We start from the raw sequence: 20,487 nt of genomic DNA, 5'->3' as shown, positions 1-20,487 counted from the left end.
ACAAGGTAACAGAATCGATGAAGACTTCTAGGATGTATAGCTTCTTATCTTTTACAGAAATGCAGGCTTTGAGATTCGCGTTCATGTTAAATTTGGAAAATATTTTATTTTCATGAAAGAAGTAGCACGAAAGTTAATTAACGGGATAGTTTCGAATTTATTTAAAATTTTCTACATAAAATCAACTAAAATGTTTGCTTGTGTGTTAATGTTTCGATTAAAAAATGATGAAAACAATTGAACTGAAAAATTGATAATTCGCCACGTTTTATGTTATATTTCCATGATTAACACAAGCACATTCAGTTATTAAGTACAATCATTATAAACATAATCGGTGATAATATATTTTACATCAAACTGATATTTGTCATAATTATTTTCATGCAATGCTTTATATTTATCCTTCTCTATCTATTGGTTCCTTGATTTCGAATGGATTGTTGTGTATTTTAATATGGAAAATATATAACACGTGTATAAAACATGTATATATTATATGATATGATATGATTACATTATACATGTGTGTATAATATGTATATAACATGTGTTAAATTTCTACCCACTTCACTCAAATTCTGATACTTGCAATGATAATACATGAAATGAAATATATTGTTATCATTTCATGAATTATTATACATAAATGCATTTTTGCATCCATGCGTAAAAAAATATGTTGTAGATGATACCAGGTAATGAAAAATTAAAAATTATATTAATTATTGTATATTAAAATTTTTACATTATAAATTTTAACTAAGAAACAAAACATATTGACATAATAAAGTAAGATTTTAAATACGAGCAATACAAATGATAATATTATCTTTGATTGTATATGAAAAATTGTGTCTTAAATTTTTCCTAAGCATTTGAGCAGGTTATTTTTTCTAATTTCATTATCAAAAATAAAAAATATTCTTGGATTATATATTTTTGCCATATAAAAGATATTTATCTAAAATATATGGGTATCCCTTTCCCTATTTGATCGTGATGGAGTAGAACTAAATATATTTTTCATGTTCTCTCTCCACTCGGGTAGACGAAGTTCATCGTCACTCATTAAAATTCGATCTCCCCAGTAAACCTTTTGCTTAGTCGGAGTAGTGCTACAACTATCAGTAACATTCGCTGTATTGCTCATACTGCAAGTTTGATAACCAGTGTCTTGTATAGAATTCGAAACGCTCTGCTGTCCGGAAATACCTAGCATCGCATTAGTCTGTTGGATCATACAACTTTCGTTTGTACTCGTCTTGTACAATTTAAACGTGTTGGTAGCATTACTGTATTTAACATCAAATTCTGTAGTTTTGTTTTCGCAATTATGCTCAACGTGAATTGAGTTCTTTGCTAGGACTTTTATTTCTGTATGGGTATCATCTTGAGCACTCGCAGATTCGCTTTGTAAATTTAAAAGATCACCTGCCTTTTTGTCTGCATTTGTTTTGCTAAGAGATTCATCTAAAAGATATATCATGTAAGTATTATAAACAATAACATTATTTTAGTAGTCTTTTAGTAAAGGATAATTAAATATTAAATATTATTGATGTGGGTGAAATAATTACCTAAAGAGTAATTGTTTGATAGATCTTTATGTTGCATATTAGATCGATCTATGTCCATACTGAAGTTCAGTCGAGCAACCGAACGAGATCGAGATTCCCCGCTTTCATACGACATGTTATTTACTGTACTGTGTATGGGAGATATACTAGGATGCGATAAATTTCCTGTGTCTATTTGCGACGTGTTGTAATGACAATTTTCATTTGGCGAGCACTAGAAGGAAAGAATTTGATAATTTTTGGCTTCAAAACTCACATGTGTAATGTGTGTAAGATAGATAAAGATAATTAAAAAAGCTGTAATTTACCTTCAATGATGTACCATGAATTAACATTCCACTTTGTGGAGGACTGGAAGATAATACTAAAGATCCATCCATTTTTACTGGCGACGATAAAGAGATTGAAGAATCTTCTTCATTATCTACACAATCATCAAGATTAGAGAATAACTTCCGTCTTAAAGAGTTGTTACTCAAATTTGCATCGTCACTCTCAACATTTTGCTCCTAAAACAAAATAAGAGACGTTTAAAGGCGGAGATTTAATATTTAAGTAGTTTAAATGATGACTTTAGCTTTGTATTTACTTGAATGAATGTAAGATAAGGTTTTAACATTTCCATAACATGAGCTGGCAATTCAGATGGAAATGTTAATACTGTTTGACTCCATCCTAAAGCAATTAAAATCAAAATTAAACTATGAAAAATATTCCTTGATTAATTATAATAAATACCATCTTTTTTCAATTTGGAAGATTCTGAATTCAGTTCACTCGAACCCTTTATATGAGTATCTACATTAACTATTGTTCTATTTTCTTTCTTCTTTATCTCCCATGGGCTTGGAATTATTTCATTTTTATTAAAAAATTGATCAATAGCTGCTTGAGCTTTTATTTCAATCTCTGGGTCTACACAATGTATTTGTTGCATAGGAAATTCTTCTATTTTCGCTGGCTGTATTAATGCCAACTCATCCACACTCCATGCAAAGTCTGGTGATTGATGAGATGGATTTGAAACCTAAGAATGTTATTAACAATTACACATAATCATTAGGAAATAATATAAAAAATGATTCTATTAAATCATTTTACAAAGAAACTAAATCTTTGGTTTTAATAAAAAATTTAGAAAATTACCTTACTGAACACAGTTGGACTAATCACAGATAAATGCAGTCTATTAGTTAAATCAGTCTCAAATGGATTCCTTACTATAAATTTTGTTAAACCTGAAGGGGGTGTAATGTGATTTGGAAGCACATTAAAGGAATTTGTATTACTTCGATATGTTGTATGCTTTGAACTTGTATTATACTGCTTTACAGGAGTTTTATAAATCACAGGACTCTTGGTTGACAAATTTTCACATTCGTTTCCATTCTTAATTGGTGTTGTCCACTTTAGATGCTCCATTCCAATATACCTATAATTATCCATTAAATTCAATTTGTACTTAAATTATTTATCACTATTATGAAATTATTGTTACGAAACATGTTTTTTTTTATAATGCGTATAATATGGAAACAATATTTTTATTTATAAAAGACATTTAGAAATTATTTAATAAACTTACTTATATTAGTCTCTATTTTTTAACGTCTTTTTCAAGCTCGTTTTTCTAATTTCTGACTACAAGAACGTACAAATGGTACAAATATTTTATAGACTTCTCTTGTCGAAATATTAGATTTAATTTACGTATTCCGATTTTTACATTATAATAATATTACCATAATTCGTAAACTTGTATACAGTTTGAATTATTTTAAAACGAACATAATCAACAGTCATGGATAATGTAAGTATATACTAGAAGATAACCGAAGTATAAACGTTGAATACCAAGAATAGTTTGATAATTTCAATTAAATTACTATGCTCTGTCCATGGACTTATCTGAAGACACGTAATCCCTACCTAACCCCAATCTAGGGGAAATAGGTTACATTCATAAGTCAGATTATTCTTGACATCGTTGTAGGAATTCTGTTAGTCTGCATTGTGTTAAATCACCTTCGTGAAATACGTATATATACAAATTTGAAGATTTTTTATTGTATTTAATTAAAGTGTTTTAATTTGTGTTAAATCCCTAGAATATTTATCACCAAACTAGTGAAATAAATTTGGGAACCATCATCTTAAAGAAATTACAATGGTTTGTTCTATTTCATGTTTAAATGTTCTGTACAAATCATTTAATAATAATAATAATAGTAATATTAATGTAATAATAATATGTTAACATATTTTATTTCGTATTGTATTTGTGATACATGTAATGAAATTAATTAGTACTTGAAAAAATTATACATAATAAACAAACGTAACCTATAGAACTACAGACTTTGTTGATTGTTTGACAAATGATCAACTACAATATTGAAAAAATCCTGATTTTAATATTAGCAAATATTAGTAATGAATGTGAAGTGATATAATCGTTGATGTCAATATTTATCTGGTAAACTTGTTGTAAGTCTCACACTACATGCTATAATGCTATTAATGTAATTTGCAATTAGTAGAAGTAGAATATTAGATAAAGATTTGTATTAAAAAGGTCTCAATACATAATTATTGTGAAATAAATTTTACTATTTTAAACGTATCAAAGATAAAAATTTTATTATAAACATATTATTTATTTCTAATGTGATATTTGAAGTAGTTATAATTTATGCATTATTTTTAAGTTAAAAATAATATATCACTTATTATATTCTTTTGTATATACTTTTTCTGATATTTTAAAGAGTGGAGTAAAAATGGTTGCTGGCCCTACAGAACATGGCATACAAGCTGATGTAATATTTGTGATTGAAGGAACAGCTGTTAATGGAGCTTATCTTAATGATTTGAAAACAAATTATCTTACTCCTACACTTGAGTAAGTTATGTTTTCTATATTAGATCATATTGAGTATTTTTTATTTTGTTTATAGATGCTTATTAATTTAAGACATTATATTATATAGGTATTTCAGTCAAGGTGGTATTGAAGATAGAGAATATGTTTCTGAGGTAAAATAATGATATTAACCATTTTTATAATATTTCTTACCTTTTTAATTTCTTTGTTCTTATATTTAATAATAAAAATCATTTTTTAGCAAAATAGTACAACGTTATATGGAATAGTAGTATATCATGCTGCTGATTGTTTACCAGCACCATGTACAGAGACTTTTGGACCATATGCAAATCCTCATAAATTACTCCTTGTATTAGAAAAACTAGAGTATGTAAAAAATGTATCAGATTTTTAATTAATGAACTTTTAATCTTATTAATGAACATTGCTGATATTCTTGTTTGAATAGAATGGTTGGAGGGAAGGGGGAATGTTTTGCCAATATTGGAGAAGGACTTGCAACTGGACTTCAATGTTTTGAAGATCTACAATTAAGACGTGAACCAAATACAGCATCGCAGAAGCATTGTATTTTGATTTGCAATTCTCCTCCATATCAAACAGTCATACAAGAATCATATAAATTTGCCGGACACACTATAGAACAGTTGGCTTCACTCTATCAAGAAGTATATTGCAATTAATTGTGTGAATAGAAGTCGTCATTTAAGCCTATATAAAAAAATCATTTTTTTTCTTTCAGAGGAATATTAATCTTTCCATATTATCACCTAGAAAAATACCTGCCTTATTTAAATTATTTGAAAAAGCGGGAGGAGATTTACAATCGTCACAAACCAAAAATTACGCTAAAGATCCACGACATTTGGTCCTCTTACGTAATTATAATTTAAAAGAAAGACCTGTCAGTCCAACAATTGGTGGAGCTGTTCATACTACACCAGGTACTGCTGCACAGATTCCATTGAGCCCATTGCAGAGTAATGACAGTCCAAATACAAATCAAGTGCAACAGAATATTGCACAACCAACTCAACCTCAAGGTCCTCCATTTAGAGGTCAAACTCCTCAAAATATCGCTTCAGTTCATCAAACAGTAGTACCAATGGCTGCTGCGATGAACGCTGGTCGACCTCCTTATAATCCCCCAATATCCGCTCCGCCAACTTATCATCCTAATGTAACAAGAGCAGGTCACCCTAGATGGAGACCTTTCGTGACACCAGGGGCAACAGGTCCAACAAATACGCAAAGTAGTGCTTTAATAGCGCAATTAAATCAACCACCTCCTTCAATTGGGCTCAATGTAACTCCATTTGGACAAAGAATGGATGGTAAAAGTGATAGTACTTTGTAAAGTTTTATTACTTATCCTTGTTTCAAAAGTTAATGTGTTAATGTATATTTTATATCTTTAGTGACAAATAGCAATGTTATGGCTGCAAATGCACAACAGCAACAGCAGCAGCAACAACAACAGCAGCAGCAGCAATTAACTCAACAACAGCTAAGATTAACAATGCAATTACAACAACAACAGCAAAATGTCCAGCAACAAGCTCAAATGCCAATAACAGCTCAACCAACGCATGGACAAGCAGGACCGCAACTCACAGTATCCTGCGTGAGCCAATCTATGCCAACTCAAGTACCACAAACAGTTACAGCTTCGCAGACACAGGCACCTGTATCGTCGGTTACTCAACAACAGCAAGTAACGCACTCTCAGACACAGGTATCTTAAGTTGCTTAAATTATTTATAAGGAGAGACTGTTTTAATGTTGTAATGTTCGAATGTTGATTTTGAAACGAAAGGAAAAGATATGAATCACATTAATATAACTGTTTTAAAGGGTAATGTAACAGGTGGTACAGTAGGACCAGGACCACAAATTAGTACACCACGTGAGAGACAAACGATATGGCAAGGTATTATTGAATGGGTTGAAAAAGCTAAAACAACTCCAGATGCACCAAAACAAACTAGGCATCTTCCATGTCAAGTTTCCGCAAATTCCAAAGATGGAGATCCAGAATTGTAAGTTTTTGTGGATGTTAATAATCATAAATTGTTATAAATCAATACATTAATATATTATAGGAAAGCTGATACGTGGCCTCAGAAATTAATTATGCAGTTGATGCCCAAGCAGTTAATAGGAAATATTGGTGGAACATATTTGAAAAATTCCAAGTCCGTTTTGTTTCATCCTACACCTTGCGAAGCGTTAGAATCGTTAACAAAAGTTATGAATTCGGGATTTGTTAGTATATTACACTATATGTTTTCAGTACAATAAAATGAAAAAAATATCTTTAATTACTGATAAAAAAATATTTCAGGCAGGTTGTGTTCATTTCACATTCTTGCAAGCAGCTTGTGATATAAAAGTACTTATCCTCCTCTACACGGCTGAAAGAAGAACCTATTTGGGATTTATTCCAAATGATCAAACAGGTTTCGTAGATCGTCTTCGAAAAGTGATTCAGCAACAAAAAACATCGCATGCTTCTATGAGACAAGGACAAGTAAGTAAAAATTTATACTCTAAGGTATATTAAATGTTTCTTGATATATTTACAAATATAATTACTATATCAGGCTGGAGCTGCTCAAGGAAACGCAATAGCTGGCACAATGCCTACTACAGGTACTTCTCAAGGAGGTATACTTATGTCACAAACAAATACTATAGCTATGGGAGGAGGCCAAATAACTCAGAACGTAGTTTCTACAAATGCTCCACAACAAACATTAACTTCATCTGCTGGCCCTCAGAATCAAATAAACATGCAGGTAAGGTTTACCACATGTATACAATGAAGTAAAATGGATTTAAAACATATATAATTAGCTTTATACATAGATAATATATTTAAAGAATTATGAGTTAGAAACAAATGCTATCTATATAGATATACACAGATATCAAAATGAAAATAAACCATTCGTTTTATTGATACGCTGATAGAGTGGTGGTATTACTGGTCCCCAAGTGGCCCCAGCTTCTGGTACGATGATAGGACAACAAAGACCACCATTTGATGACATAGAAATAGCTAGGCAACAAAATTTATTAAAAATTCAACAACTACGGCAAACGTTAGAAGCTGCGCAGCAACAGGAGGCGCAATATAAGTCACAACTGGAAGTAAATGTAAGCCAATAAATATAACAACAAAATACGGAAAAAAACAAAACACATATTAAAATAAATTTCACAGAATTCATATAATATAATTAACTTTATAGATTCAACAGAATCTAGAAGTAGCACAGCAACAGGAAATGCAATATAAACAACAGTTGGAGGTGAACTGTTTTTTAGAAGTTATCATACATTCTGTTGTATAGCTTCGCGCAAATAGGGAAACGAAATAAACGAATAAAATTTGTTACAGGCTCAACAAGCCCAAAGAGCACTAAATCCTGCCGCTATGACGAATCAGCAAGCAAATGCTCCAAGGTTGATGAGGCCTGTCCCGAATATAGGTCTTAGGCATTTATTGCAACAAGTATGGATTATCATGTTCATTATCATAATTATGAATTGGTAATTGTATATCAGAGTTAAATTATATCTGCAATTAAAAATAATTTGGATTTTGTAGCCACAACCGCCATATAGACAGGTACTTGGATTACAGCAACAAATGGTTCCTAGAGGGCAAATGGCGACAAGAGCTATGGCTCCTGGTAATCCACAAAATCAGCAATTCGAGGACGTCTCTAATTATGATTTCCTTGGATAGATAATTTAAATAAATATTTTTTTTATGGAAATTCTACTGTAAATATTTGATTAGAATAAATTACACATCGAAGAATACAAGAGCATTTTAATGGTCTTTACTTCCAATATAAATTTTATAATATTTATGTATCTCTAAATATATACACGCATATAACAAAACAATTTATAAAATACATATATTCATCTTTATACGAAAAAGAGAAGTTACTACATATATATTAGGATCGATAAATTAAATTAAAATATTGAAATATTCTTTTATTATTTTAAAATTTTTATCTATATCAAAAATTTTAAAAGCACGTGGTAAGAAACAGCAAGGTTATGCATCGTTTCATTAATTCCATAACACGTGGAAACCTGTTGCTTGAAAGATCAGAAAATAAAATACACTCTATTTGTATATATTGTATATATTGTATATATGTTGTAAATGAAATATCGTTAATAGCAAGTAATTTTACTTTCAACTATTATTTCGACGATATTTAATACTACATAATTTAACTTAAAATCCTATTGTGCAATTCGATTATTTTATTTGCGTTTAAAATATTTTTGACAATAATATTCTTCCATAGAACTTTATACCCTTGTTTCCTTTTGTTACATGTTTACGAAAATGTATTTTTCTTTTTGTTTATAGCTAACGATAACGTCTGTTTTGTAAAACATGACGTAAATATAATCCAAATATTATTATTAGTTTCGTTTAAAGATTTTAAATGGTATCAATATCTATATTTCATAATCGAAAATATTCAAAAGTATTCAATTTTAACTTATTTTTAACAATAAAAAATACAATTGAAATATATAATTTCAGTAGAAACAGAGAATACTATATTGAGTAACATGTTCTTTTGACCTCAACTCATATTTTTCATATTATTGTTATGATACAAGCATACTATTTTGCAATTATTACACTGATAAATTGAGATAATTCAGTGGCTTGCTTGCCAGTTCACTCTAGGGGGTCTTAATAATTGTAATTAATTATCAGTTTAATATATCATATTATATTGTCACGTTTACTACTCTTATCCTTTTGTATTGTGTTTTTTAATTCTTTTATGTACTTTATCATTCTGTAATTCTCAGTTTTTAGATCATGGATATTATAAGGTTCTACAAAGTACCTGGTTTAAAGTCAGGTCAATTTAAAAGCAAATTTAACAGTCTTGTTCAAATAACAAATCTGATTAGTGGTTTGGAAACTGAATTGTGTTACTATATTGAAGTTAAAGAACCTCTGAGTGAAGAAGAATTGGCAATCTTAAAATGGATTTTAACTCCTCCTTTGGAATCACAAAGTTTGAAGAATTTCAGTGCATTTGATAAAAAATTAAATAACTGCTTTATTATTGAAATTGGACCAAGGTAAGATAAATGATAAAAAACTAATTATTTAACAATAATATTTAAAATTGAAATTAATTAATTTTTATGTTGTTACAGATTGAATTTTTCTACAGCATTTTGTAGCAATGCTGTATCAATTTGTAGATCTGTGTATTTAGACAAAGTAACAAGAATTGAAGCAGCAACTAGATACTGTATTAAATACAATGGAGTAATTGATAAAGAAATTGAAGATGCTGTGTGTAAATAGAGTAGTATTTATTGAATATAAGAAATATACATCTCTTACATTTGTTTCTTTATTTAGATAACAGATGTACTGCATGACAAGATGACTGAATGTAGATATATGAAACCAATAGAAACTTTTGATCATGGATTTAGACCAGAAAATTGGTTTGAAGTTAATGTCTTGGAAGATGGAAGAATAGCATTAGAAAAAGTAAATTCGAAACTGGGTATGTATTCAAAATGAAATATAATAAAAGATAATAGGTAACTTAAATATCATTTTCAATATTATTTGAACATTTTATTTAGGTTTAGCATTTGACAATTGGGACTTAGATTTTTACACAGATCTATTTCTTAATAAATTAAAGCGCAATCCAACTAGTGTGGAGTGCTTTGATTTAGCACAATCTAATAGTGAACACAGTCGTCACTGGTTTTTCAAAGGTCGAATGATTGTTGATGGTGAAAAGATGAAACAATCTTTAATCGATATGATTATGGAGACACAAAAATATTCCAATCCAAACAATACGATTAAATTTAGTGATAATAGTAGCGCAATTAAGGGCTTTCAAATAAAAGTTCTACGGCCAATAAAGACTTACACATGTAGTCCTTTCTGTTTGGAAAATGTAGATCAAGATTTGATATTCACTGCAGAGACTCATAATTTCCCAACTGGGGTTGCTCCATTTAGGTAAATAATTTAGAAATTTCATATAATGTACTTCACTCTATGATATGTTTCATAAATATTATTTCAATTTACAGTGGAGCTACAACTGGAACTGGAGGAAGATTGAGAGATATTCAAGGAATTGGTAGGGGAGGATATTACATTGCTGGAACGGCCGGTTATTCCGTTGGTAATTTGCATATTCCAGGTTTGTACTTTATATAGCTTATTTACTTTTATAAAAATAGAAAAACGTCTTCATTAAATTGTCAATCTCTTTCTTAGGCTATAATTTACCATGGGAGGAAAAGAATCTACAATATCCCAACAATATGGCTTCTCCATTAGAAATTATAATTGAAGCCAGCAATGGAGCATCCGATTATGGCAATAAATTTGGAGAACCAGTCATATCTGGTTTTGCTCGTTCATTCGGTATGACGGATGAAGTTGGTGTGCGACGTGAATGGATTAAACCCATAATGTTTAGTGGAGGATTGGGTACCATGGATGCCAATATGTCTCAAAAAATTTTGCCACAGAAGGGTGAGTAGAAAATAAAATTTAAATGGTTTTTTTGTACAATGACATTAAAAGAAAAATTAACAATTTTTGTATATCAGGTATGGAAGTCATTAAAATTGGTGGTCCTGTTTATAGAATAGGCGTAGGAGGTGGTTCAGCTAGTTCTATTGAGGTAATTTTATATTCCAAAGAATAATGTAACTGATTAATATACATTCTTAATGATCCATTAAAAATTACGAAATCTATTATTTTGTTAGGTGCAAGGTGATAATAAATCAGAATTAGATTTCGGAGCCGTACAAAGAGGTGATCCTGAGATGGAACAAAAATTGAATAGAGTTGTTCGTGCTTGCACTGAGATGGGACAGCAAAACCCAATACTTAGTATACATGATCAAGGAGCTGGAGGCAATGGTAAATAAACATTCTTAGAAGACCAGGATATAATTAGATTGTATATTATAATGTTGAATCATTAACTGTTTGAAATTATATTAGGCAACGTTCTAAAAGAATTAGTAGAACCAACGGGTGCAGTAATCTTCACAAAGAAATTTGACTTAGGCGATCCAAGCATTAGTACATTGGAATTATGGGGTGCCGAATATCAAGAAAACGACGCAATTCTTTGCAAATCAGAAAGCAGTAATTTACTTAACGAAATAGCAGCGCGAGAAAAATGTCCCATAAATTTTGTAGGGATTGTCACAGGAAATGGGAAAATCATTCTTTCAGAAGAGGATAATTGTGATTCATCGAAATATCTAAATGAGAATTACGAACATAAATCGAGGCACCCAGTCGAGTTAGATTTAGAATTAGTACTTGGAAAAATGCCTCAAAAGGTGAACATAGAAATATAATAAAATAAATTAAATATAATAACGTTTAAGTAATAATCTTTTTGTACTTTTATAGTCTTTTAATCTGCAAAGACAAGTAACTCAGTTACCTGCTATCAAGTTGCCCGTAAATCTAACTGTACAAGGTATCTTAGAAAGAGTCCTACGATTGCCTTCAGTAGCAAGCAAACGATATTTAACTAACAAAGTTGATCGTTGTGTTACTGGACTAATTGCACAACAGCAATGTGTTGGTCCTCTGCATACTCCCCTTGCCAATGTTGCTGTGACAGCAATATCTCATTTCTCTACGGTAAAAAATATAAAAAATAAACAAATAAGAAAAATAAAATCAATCAAAGTTAAACAAAAATGCAGCAAACGTAATATTATGTATTTTATCCTACAGGTTGGTATAGCAACTTCTATCGGAGAACAACCGATAAAAGGTCTCGTAAATCCAGCAGCTGGAGCCCGTATGACTGTAGCAGAAGCGTTGAGTAACTTAGTTTTTGCACAGATTTCAAATATACAGGTAATTTATGAGTATGTATTAATTTAATAAATTTTTATTCTTAGTATAACTTATTTTTATATATTTAGGACGTTAAATGCAGTGGAAATTGGATGTGGGCTGCTAAATTACCCGGAGAAGGTGCAGCTTTATATGATGCATGTTCTGCTATGTGTTCAATTATGAATGAATTAGGAATCGCAATTGATGGAGGAAAGGATTCTCTTAGCATGGCTGCACGAATTGGGGAGGATGTCGTCAAAGCGCCTGGTACACTTGTGATTTCTTGCTATGCTCCTTGTCCCGACATACGACAAGTAAGTTGAAATTACTTTTACTTTTATATTTAATGTTATTTTCTATTATATTTTTATTATAGGTTGTAACACCCGATTTAAAAGCTCCTGCAGCTGGAAAAAATGGTTACATATTATTTTTAGATTTATCAAATGGAAAAAGTCGAATTGGTGGCACAGCTTTGGCTCAGGTTTATAAATCCCTCGGAAACGAAGTTCCAGATGTACAACGCGTTGACATGTTAAAGAATGCTTTCAAAGCTATTCAACAATTAATTGCAGGTGACTTAATAACTAAAGTAATTTATGAAATTTATTCTTTTATTTCAATGGAGGAAATTACTAGTATTTGAAATACTTTTCACTACAACAGAGGGAAAAGTACTAGCAGGTCATGATATTAGCGATGGTGGACTTATTACATGCCTGCTTGAAATGTGCTTTGCTGGTATATCTGGAATGAACGTGAATATTTCTCATAAATCAGGATCTCCTATTGAAATTTTATTCACCGAAGAAGTAGGATGGATACTAGAAATTGATTCAATAAATTACAATTATGTTTTGGAAGTATTTAACCAGTTTGATGTTCCTGTATATTTAATTGGACGATCGGAAGGATTTGGATTGTCATCGAAAGCATGTATTTTATACATTGCGTAAATTTACAAAATTATGTTTATGTAATAGATATTTTATGTCCTTAGATAAAAGTTCAAGTACAAGAGAAGATTTTTCTGGAATCAACAGTATTACCGCTAATGAGTCTATGGGAAGAGACGAGTTATCAATTAGAATGTCGACAAACGAATGTTGAATGTGCACTTCAAGAATTCAGTGGATTACAAGATAGAACTGCACCATGCTATAAATTAACATTTAATCCTGACGTTAGATCTACGGCAATTTACAAACATTTATCTTGTTAGTAAAGATTTAATTCGATGCAAAATCTAAAAATTGCTGGATCGTATTTATATTTGTTTGCCATTTTTTCAGCAAACATTCCAGTTGCTGTAATAAGAGAGGAAGGCATAAATGGTGATAGAGAAATGGCAGCATCTTTGATAGATGCGGGTTTCGAAGTTTGGGATGTTACAATGCAAGACTTGTTAAAAGATAAAGTCACATTCGATAGATTCAGAGGAGTTGTATTCCCTGGTGGTTTTAGCTATGCAGGTAAATTATTAATAGATTAATTTTTATTTTACAAAATGGAAACGAATAAAAATTAATTTAAATTTATTTCAGATGTTTTGGGTTCTGCTAAAGGATGGGCTGCGAGTCTTTTATTCCATCCATCTCTTCAAAAACAATTAAAATCATTTATTTCTCGAAAAGATACGTTTAGTTTAGGAGTTTGCAATGGATGCCAATTAATGTCTTTGTTAGGATTGATAGGAAATGAAGACGGTACTATTGCATCATTAAAAGAACATGTTTATAAAATTATTAAATACAATTAACGTTTTTAATTGCTTTTTTGTGTTGCAGATGATACTAAAGAACCAGATATTTTTCTAAGTCATAATGTATCAGAAAGATTCGAATGTCGGTGGAGTACTGTTAGAATTGATAAATCGCCATCGATTATGTTAAATGGAATGGAAAATAGTGTCTTAGGTGTATGGGTCGCTCACGGTGAAGGAAGGTTTACGTTTAGAAATAATGAGGTTTTACAGAAACTAAAGGAAAGTCATTGCTTGGCTATTAAATATACTGATGATTATGGTAATCCAACCGAACGATATCCACTTAATCCTAATGGAAGTACAGGTATTATTTAATTAAATACTTCTCTTAGATTATATAATATTAAAAATAGGGGTTAGCTACATAACATGATTCGTCTTTAAAATCTTTCATGGAGTTTGCCTTTTTATAAATCTACAAAGATACTTTAATTTTGCCTTATATACAACTATTCATTTGCAAATAATACAAAGGAATAATAATAACGAAATTTTATCTGGTTATATACAATTAATCCTGTGATCTATATAATATTTATGATTAATTACAGAGGGTATTGCTGGTATCTGCTCTGCGAATGGACGACACTTAGCAATGATGCCACATCCTGAACGCTGTTCACAAATATGGCAATGGCCTTGGAAACCCTCTAATTGGGAATATACTATTTCGCCATGGCAACGCATTTTCGACAATGCATACACGTGGTGTGTAACAAAAGATTGAGACAATAACTTTTTTTTTATAATATCTTGCATTAATGCAGTCAGTGTGTAAATAATGTAATCATATATTTTCTAAATAATCTATATCACGTTGTTTAACAAATCATAGAGTATTACAGATTACAAAATTCTTTATTTCCTACTTTCTTAACAAAGTATGGTAACGTTCTTTTATCAAATATTACAAAAAGAGAAGTAAATTACAGATTAAATTCGTTAACGCTTAGTTCGTATTATTTAAATGAGTTCTGTCTAACCTTGAACAATTGATTTGATGGCGTAAATTGCGAAAATTGATTTGTGGAGAAAATATCCTCTAAGTGTAAATCGCACCGTAATATCACAACTCCAGAAGGATTAACTTTGACTTTTATTTTTGTTTGTGGCGTTAAAATGCCATAATTTACATCTTCATATAGATCCTACAAATATGAATGGTTACCTTTAACATTTTATTACAAACGGTCAAGCGAAAATTTGTATTAAGTTTTTGTAATTACATACCTCTACATTGTATCCTCCAGGATATTGTAATCCGAGTTCTTTTAATGTAACGGACACATCAGACGGCGTACCATCCGTTCTTCTGTTTACGAACGCTATGGCGTAAGAGTAGTAATTCTGATAAACGGGAGTTATAGGTCTTGCCCAAATTTCAATACCTTTGTGCTGAAATTATAATAAAGTTCACATACATTCGAGTTTGGTGTCAATTATTCACATAAGAAATGAATTTACTAACTTTATAAATTCGTCGACCCTGTATACCTAACGGGTCTTGATCTACAGCAATGATTTTCCTATTTTGTAAAATAGCTTTGTACTCGGGCCTAATTGTTCGTAGATCAACGGACATTAATAGAGGCGCTGCTAATATTGCCCATAACGCCATTTGCGTTTTGCTCTGCTCATAACTTAGTCCAAAATTTCCAATAATTAACATATCAGGATCATTCCAATGGCCAGGACCAGCATTTGGTACAATTGCATCTTGATTATTTCCATAATAATCTATTATGGTCTCTAAACTATTCCACGAATCTTGTATATCATCAAAATTTCTCCATAAATTACAATGTTCTGTTATAGCAGTGAAATTTGGCTAAAATTTTGTGCAACTTAGAATTTTATAGCTTTCAGTCTACGATGATATTATATCAGTACCAACCTGCATGCCAGCATAAATTTGATAAACTGGCCAACTGCAGGAATATACCATTGGCCGACCAGTTTGGTTTAAATAGAATCCAAATTCAGGATATCCTATAATTTTTCATGAATTATAAAATTAGATCTCTTTCAATAAACATGTAATTATTGATGTTTTAATTATACCTCTATCCATCTCTGAAGGATGTGAATAACATCCATCTAATTTTACATAATCAACATCCCATGATGCAAAAGTAAGAGCATCAGTTTCTAAGTATCCCAATATTCCAGGATATCCAGCACACGTGTAGTTACCAAAATCCTCATAAATTCCAAACTTAAGACCTTTTGAATGAATCTATATAACAGAAATACATAACAATAAGTTTGTAATTCTTGTGGCAAAAAGTTGAATGGTATATTAAAACTTACATAATTTGCAAGATTTTTCATACCATACGGGAATCTTTGCCTATCTGGCACCAGCTGACCATTAACACTTCTATCTTTTTCCAGCCAGCAATCATCAACATTGATATATTCATATCCAACTTCTGCATAGCCTTCTGCTACAACAATGTCTGCCATTGTACGAAAGAGCCGATCACTATAAAGTATAAAAATATATTCCTCAAAATTTTAAACAGATTCATTTCTGTTAAATTGTAATTTGCAATTCATTATATCTTAAAATATGCTTCACTTGTAATATATTAATCTTTTGTTACTAATAAAACTCCTTGGACTAAGATACAGATTTATATAATGGCTATAACATAGCTCTAAGTTAAGTTATTAAGAATCATTCTTAAGGTCAGATAACGATGAATCATATTTAATATCTTGCAATTTATTCTAATTGGTATCTTGTGAATTGAATAACTATAATTTCATGATTTCAGTATTTCCACCTTTGAATATTTTCAATATGATATTTATCTTTTTTTAAATGTTCTATTATTATTGATGTTGAATAGTTTAATAATGAATAAAATAATAAACAAATTACTATAGATTTAAGAAAAAATATACAACTTTGAAAGTGTATTTGATATTATAAATAAACACATTACACAACAAAACAATTTAAATGTATATTAAATTAAAAATTCTTCATATGTATGTCTATAAATACAAAGAAACTAAAAATTCCAATAAAATATTTTTGACATACGTTTTTTGTGACCAAAAGCATTTCAAAATGCAAAAGTATTAATGCATTATATTTACATAAATAATGAATAATATTTTATATTCAAAACAACATTAAAACAAAAAGAAAAGTTCCAATGTTTGTTTATTTACAATCAAAAAAGAATTCATAAGACACTTATAGATCATATTTCATATTTTTTCTTGCTACCATTAACAATTAGAGTTTGTAATATTAATCTGTAGACATAAAGGTATATAACAAAGATGCTAATGAAGTTTCACTTTATCTTTAAGAATCACATTATAATGTTAAATATCATTCAGATAGAGAGTAGATAATGCTCCAATGTATAACATACTCACAAATATTAATTGAAACAGGCTTGCGAAATTCAATTAAAAAAAATGTGCAGAAATAAACAAAAAAGAGCAACGCTTACCTGATACAATTATCTGGATCATTTTTGCAGTCTGTGTTACACCTGAATCGTTCCCAGGCAAGCCAGCCCATGGGCGGTGTTTTCACCAGACCATTTTCAAGGGCCAATGTCAAATCTGCCACTGACACAATCAAACACCATATCCATATAATCTGCGACATTCTGCAAAAACGAACACGTTTCTTTCTAACTATTTCAAAAGAAAAACTTTCCACCAATTTTTATAAAACACCAAACACTAAATTATCACTGATTTTATGACTCCGGTAGCATAATGCTTGGAAAATCTCGAATAATTTAACAAAAAGAAGAAACACCGTCGGAGTCTAAGTAGCAAAAAGATCTGATCATTAGGAGCAAAGCAGCATCGCCATCCACATCCTGCACGGCTGTTTGCAGACTGATCTGATATAAGACCTCCAAGCCAGGAGTACTTTCACCCAATGCCCCATTTCATTTTTACACACAATCACCGCGTGCTTCAGTAGTGTGAACATTGATTTCCTTTCGTACACATAACGAGGTGGCTTCGTATACTAACGCATTAAATCGCCGTTGTAACTATTACAGTGCAATTACGCCTAGCAAAGACAATCGTAGCTATTTTATGTCGCGAATCTCCTTCATTTTTGATTACCTCGAGCGATCGTTGTACTTTGCAAGTGCTATATGTAAGTTTCATGAGGATGAACTACATGATGCTATCACGACTTTACAGTGGGGACACTATGATTCGGCACTCGGCAGCTTTATAGTTTTAACACGTTCCATGCCGCCATGAATGGCTGTCAGACGTCAATATTTCTAGCGCATGTAAAACAATTGACGGAATGTATCTTCGATGGTACACGTGGATTAATTTGAATAGTGCGACATTCAACATATTTAATAACAGAATTGTGTGAATGCGTGTACTGCATCCTTAAAAATATGTATGATGAAGTTATCAAATTATATCGCATAGCATTGTTGTTGCAATAAGATTGCCTCGCTTGTTTGTACCAGTCTTTAATCTTTCGGTGCACATATTCTATAAATTCTTTTCAACTGAAAATATTTGATTTTCAATTACTTTAAATTATTGTTATATTGAATTGAAGGATGTATTTTTCGAAATATTTTAATGGGAAAAATCTATTTTGTGGAAACATGATAAGAAGTAAAGAGAAAAATAGTTGTTACGTAATAATCTAGTGATTAAACGGATGAATGGTTATTAACTTCGAGCCTCGAAGTTCGAGGAAGCTGACAAACGTTCATTCGAGAATTACAGCGGTTTACGACACTAGGAATGTTCGTAAACGAGTTGCATACGCGAATATAAACTTGACATTTCAGTGACTGAGAGGGATAACCAGTAACGAGACATGTTGGATTCCAATATAAGGCGGACGCTTGGAACGTGCAACTTTAAGATTCGAGATTATTAGCTTGGAGAATATGTGAAAAAGTTACAAAAATGAAACATAAAGAGATGTTGTAAAGATTATATAAAAAAAATTGTTTGCCTTGTATGTATCTACAAAGAAATGTCATGTAGTTTTTTATCTATTATTTATTTTTTAATCATCGTGCAAGATAATCTTTTATAAAAAGCAAAAATGTGTTTAAAAAGTGATGGAGGCGTTATTTGGAGCCCAATTCTTAGTATCCACCGGTTTTACGGCAACTGGCAACGTAACTTTCCATACTTTCATTTTGATTATTTAATCGAATGGAAAAATCAATAGTAATAAGATGAATTCAGATATCCTTTTATCGACTGATGATATTGTAGTGATATCGATTTAAAAATATTTTCTAATTAAAATTCTGTAAACAAGAATATGAAGTAAAATAATGATCCTAAAAATTTTAATATTGCGAACGAAAAGAAAATTGCAAATAAAAAAATTATATGAAAATATGGATGCTTTTACAATCGTAATAAATCGATAACAGGATTGATTTTTAATACATTTTCAAATGATAATCAGTTTATAAATCTTTTTAAGAGATTTTGATGATATATTAAATTTCTTCTTATTAAGTAAATAGTTGGATTGTTATTATATAACCATTATTATATGTGATCTAAATAAACTCGATTTAATAAACTCAATCAATAAAATCTTTGGCATTTATTATTGATACTTATTATGTTATTTATATTATGTGTATCTTTGAAATCCATAGGATTACTGAATAACGATCTCAAAAGGAGCTTTTAATATTCGCCTTGGTATCTTTCACTTCACACACTTACTCGTTATAGCACAATGATTTTGACACAAAACGCATGTTTAGACACCGCGTATCGTTTATATACCTGGGAATTTGTATCGATAAGACAAATTCACACAAACAATTGTTTCGCTATCGCATAATTTGTCATATTTTATAGATAACAAATTTTTCTATCGTGCTGCTATTTATTTCTTACAAAACGATAACGATAAGAATAATATTTGTTTTGTTTCATTCATATAGCAAATAAATTATATTTATTTTTAAACTTTTCTAAATGTATATCGAGAGGTTGATAAATCATTGCAAACACAATACGCGGTAGTTTATCAAAGTGAGAAAAATAATACCATAGATGTTAAAAAAATAAAACTTCGCATACTACATTCTTTTGCGTATTATACACATTCCGTATATTTTTGCTTTTTTAAGTTCTCCATAAATGTGTAAAAATCCGTAATCTAACAATAATATTTTTCAAATTATTGGATGATTACGCGAGCGAGATTCGAATGTGGCGCCACGGCGCGTCACACCCCCAAATTATTTATTGTCCATCTCACTCGCGCTATGCCTTTCTTTGTTTAACCTCTTCCTTGTTCCCGTTCGGTCGTTCCCAACCCCCAACAATCCCGCAG

At 30.6% G+C, this 20,487-nt stretch overlaps 4 protein-coding genes across 13 annotated transcripts in view; 2 read left to right on the top strand and 2 right to left on the bottom strand.

Annotated features, from left to right (window-relative positions):
• Nucleotides 1-254: 254 nt before the first annotated feature.
• On the bottom strand, nt 255-3,449 carry LOC100749616 (protein aurora borealis). Its single transcript, XM_003493637.4, has 7 exons — nt 3,166-3,449; nt 2,727-3,012; nt 2,319-2,607; nt 2,170-2,255; nt 1,889-2,089; nt 1,581-1,794; nt 255-1,473 (listed from the first exon to the last, which is right to left on the bottom strand). The coding sequence occupies exons 2-7, from the start codon at nt 3,000-3,002 to the stop codon at nt 965-967; spliced, it is 1,575 nt and encodes a 524-aa protein (XP_003493685.1). The 5' UTR covers nt 3,003-3,012; nt 3,166-3,449; the 3' UTR covers nt 255-964.
• A 156-nt stretch (nt 3,450-3,605) lies between these two features.
• LOC100746074 (mediator of RNA polymerase II transcription subunit 25) lies at nt 3,606-8,306 on the top strand. Of its 3 annotated transcripts, none has more exons than XM_012392078.3 (15): nt 3,606-3,750; nt 4,349-4,482; nt 4,571-4,616; nt 4,706-4,833; nt 4,916-5,135; nt 5,210-5,801; nt 5,886-6,202; nt 6,322-6,506; nt 6,570-6,732; nt 6,812-6,997; nt 7,071-7,265; nt 7,441-7,626; nt 7,722-7,781; nt 7,871-7,984; nt 8,081-8,306. In XM_012392078.3, the coding sequence occupies exons 1-15, from the start codon at nt 3,748-3,750 to the stop codon at nt 8,219-8,221; spliced, it is 2,670 nt and encodes an 889-aa protein (XP_012247501.1). In that variant the 5' UTR covers nt 3,606-3,747; the 3' UTR covers nt 8,222-8,306. The 3 variants fall into 3 exon arrangements, with proteins under 3 accessions (XP_012247501.1, XP_012247503.1, XP_012247502.1); XM_012392079.3 differs by lacking the exon at nt 3,606-3,750 and adding an exon at nt 3,757-4,067; XM_012392080.3 differs by lacking the exon at nt 7,722-7,781.
• Nucleotides 8,307-8,518: 212 nt separating this feature from the next.
• On the top strand, nt 8,519-14,982 carry LOC100749333 (phosphoribosylformylglycinamidine synthase). Of its 4 annotated transcripts, none has more exons than XM_012392013.3 (20): nt 8,519-8,529; nt 9,328-9,606; nt 9,685-9,826; nt 9,896-10,046; nt 10,129-10,519; nt 10,594-10,706; nt 10,784-11,044; nt 11,122-11,195; nt 11,284-11,440; nt 11,525-11,871; nt 11,945-12,181; nt 12,278-12,403; nt 12,472-12,699; nt 12,762-12,960; nt 13,052-13,317; nt 13,386-13,602; nt 13,678-13,857; nt 13,930-14,091; nt 14,173-14,454; nt 14,702-14,912. In XM_012392013.3, exons 2-20 carry the CDS (start codon nt 9,338-9,340, stop codon nt 14,875-14,877), a joined length of 3,978 nt encoding a protein of 1,325 aa, XP_012247436.1. In that variant the 5' UTR covers nt 8,519-8,529; nt 9,328-9,337; the 3' UTR covers nt 14,878-14,912. The 4 variants fall into 4 exon arrangements, with proteins under 4 accessions (XP_012247436.1, XP_012247433.1, XP_033179688.1 ...); XM_012392010.3 differs by lacking the exon at nt 8,519-8,529 and adding an exon at nt 8,556-8,677; XM_033323797.1 differs by lacking the exon at nt 8,519-8,529 and adding an exon at nt 8,606-8,623.
• Nucleotides 14,922-20,487, bottom strand: part of LOC100749267 (alpha-N-acetylgalactosaminidase) — a 7,391-nt gene continuing 1,825 nt past the window's right edge. Inside the window, exons 1-8 of one of the 5 annotated variants that reach the window (XM_003493634.4) lie at nt 19,869-19,918; nt 17,624-17,785; nt 16,461-16,635; nt 16,212-16,386; nt 16,045-16,139; nt 15,619-15,978; nt 15,381-15,545; nt 14,922-15,298 (exon numbers count right to left, since the gene is read on the bottom strand). In XM_003493634.4, the coding sequence (XP_003493682.2) occupies nt 15,110-15,298; nt 15,381-15,545; nt 15,619-15,978; nt 16,045-16,139; nt 16,212-16,386; nt 16,461-16,635; nt 17,624-17,785; nt 19,869-19,903 (1,356 nt within the window). In that variant the 5' untranslated portion in view covers nt 19,904-19,918 and the 3' untranslated portion in view covers nt 14,922-15,109. The other 4 variants (XM_012392017.3, XM_033323802.1, XM_024371388.2 and 1 more) reach the window with 4 other exon arrangements.

This window comes from Bombus impatiens, unplaced genomic scaffold (assembly GCF_000188095.3).
Source record: "Bombus impatiens unplaced genomic scaffold, BIMP_2.2 scf_1275, whole genome shotgun sequence".
Classification (NCBI taxonomy): domain Eukaryota; kingdom Metazoa; phylum Arthropoda; class Insecta; order Hymenoptera; family Apidae; genus Bombus; species Bombus impatiens.
The sequence above is the reverse complement of the archived record's forward strand: the minus strand, read 5'-3'. Positions and strand labels throughout refer to the sequence as shown.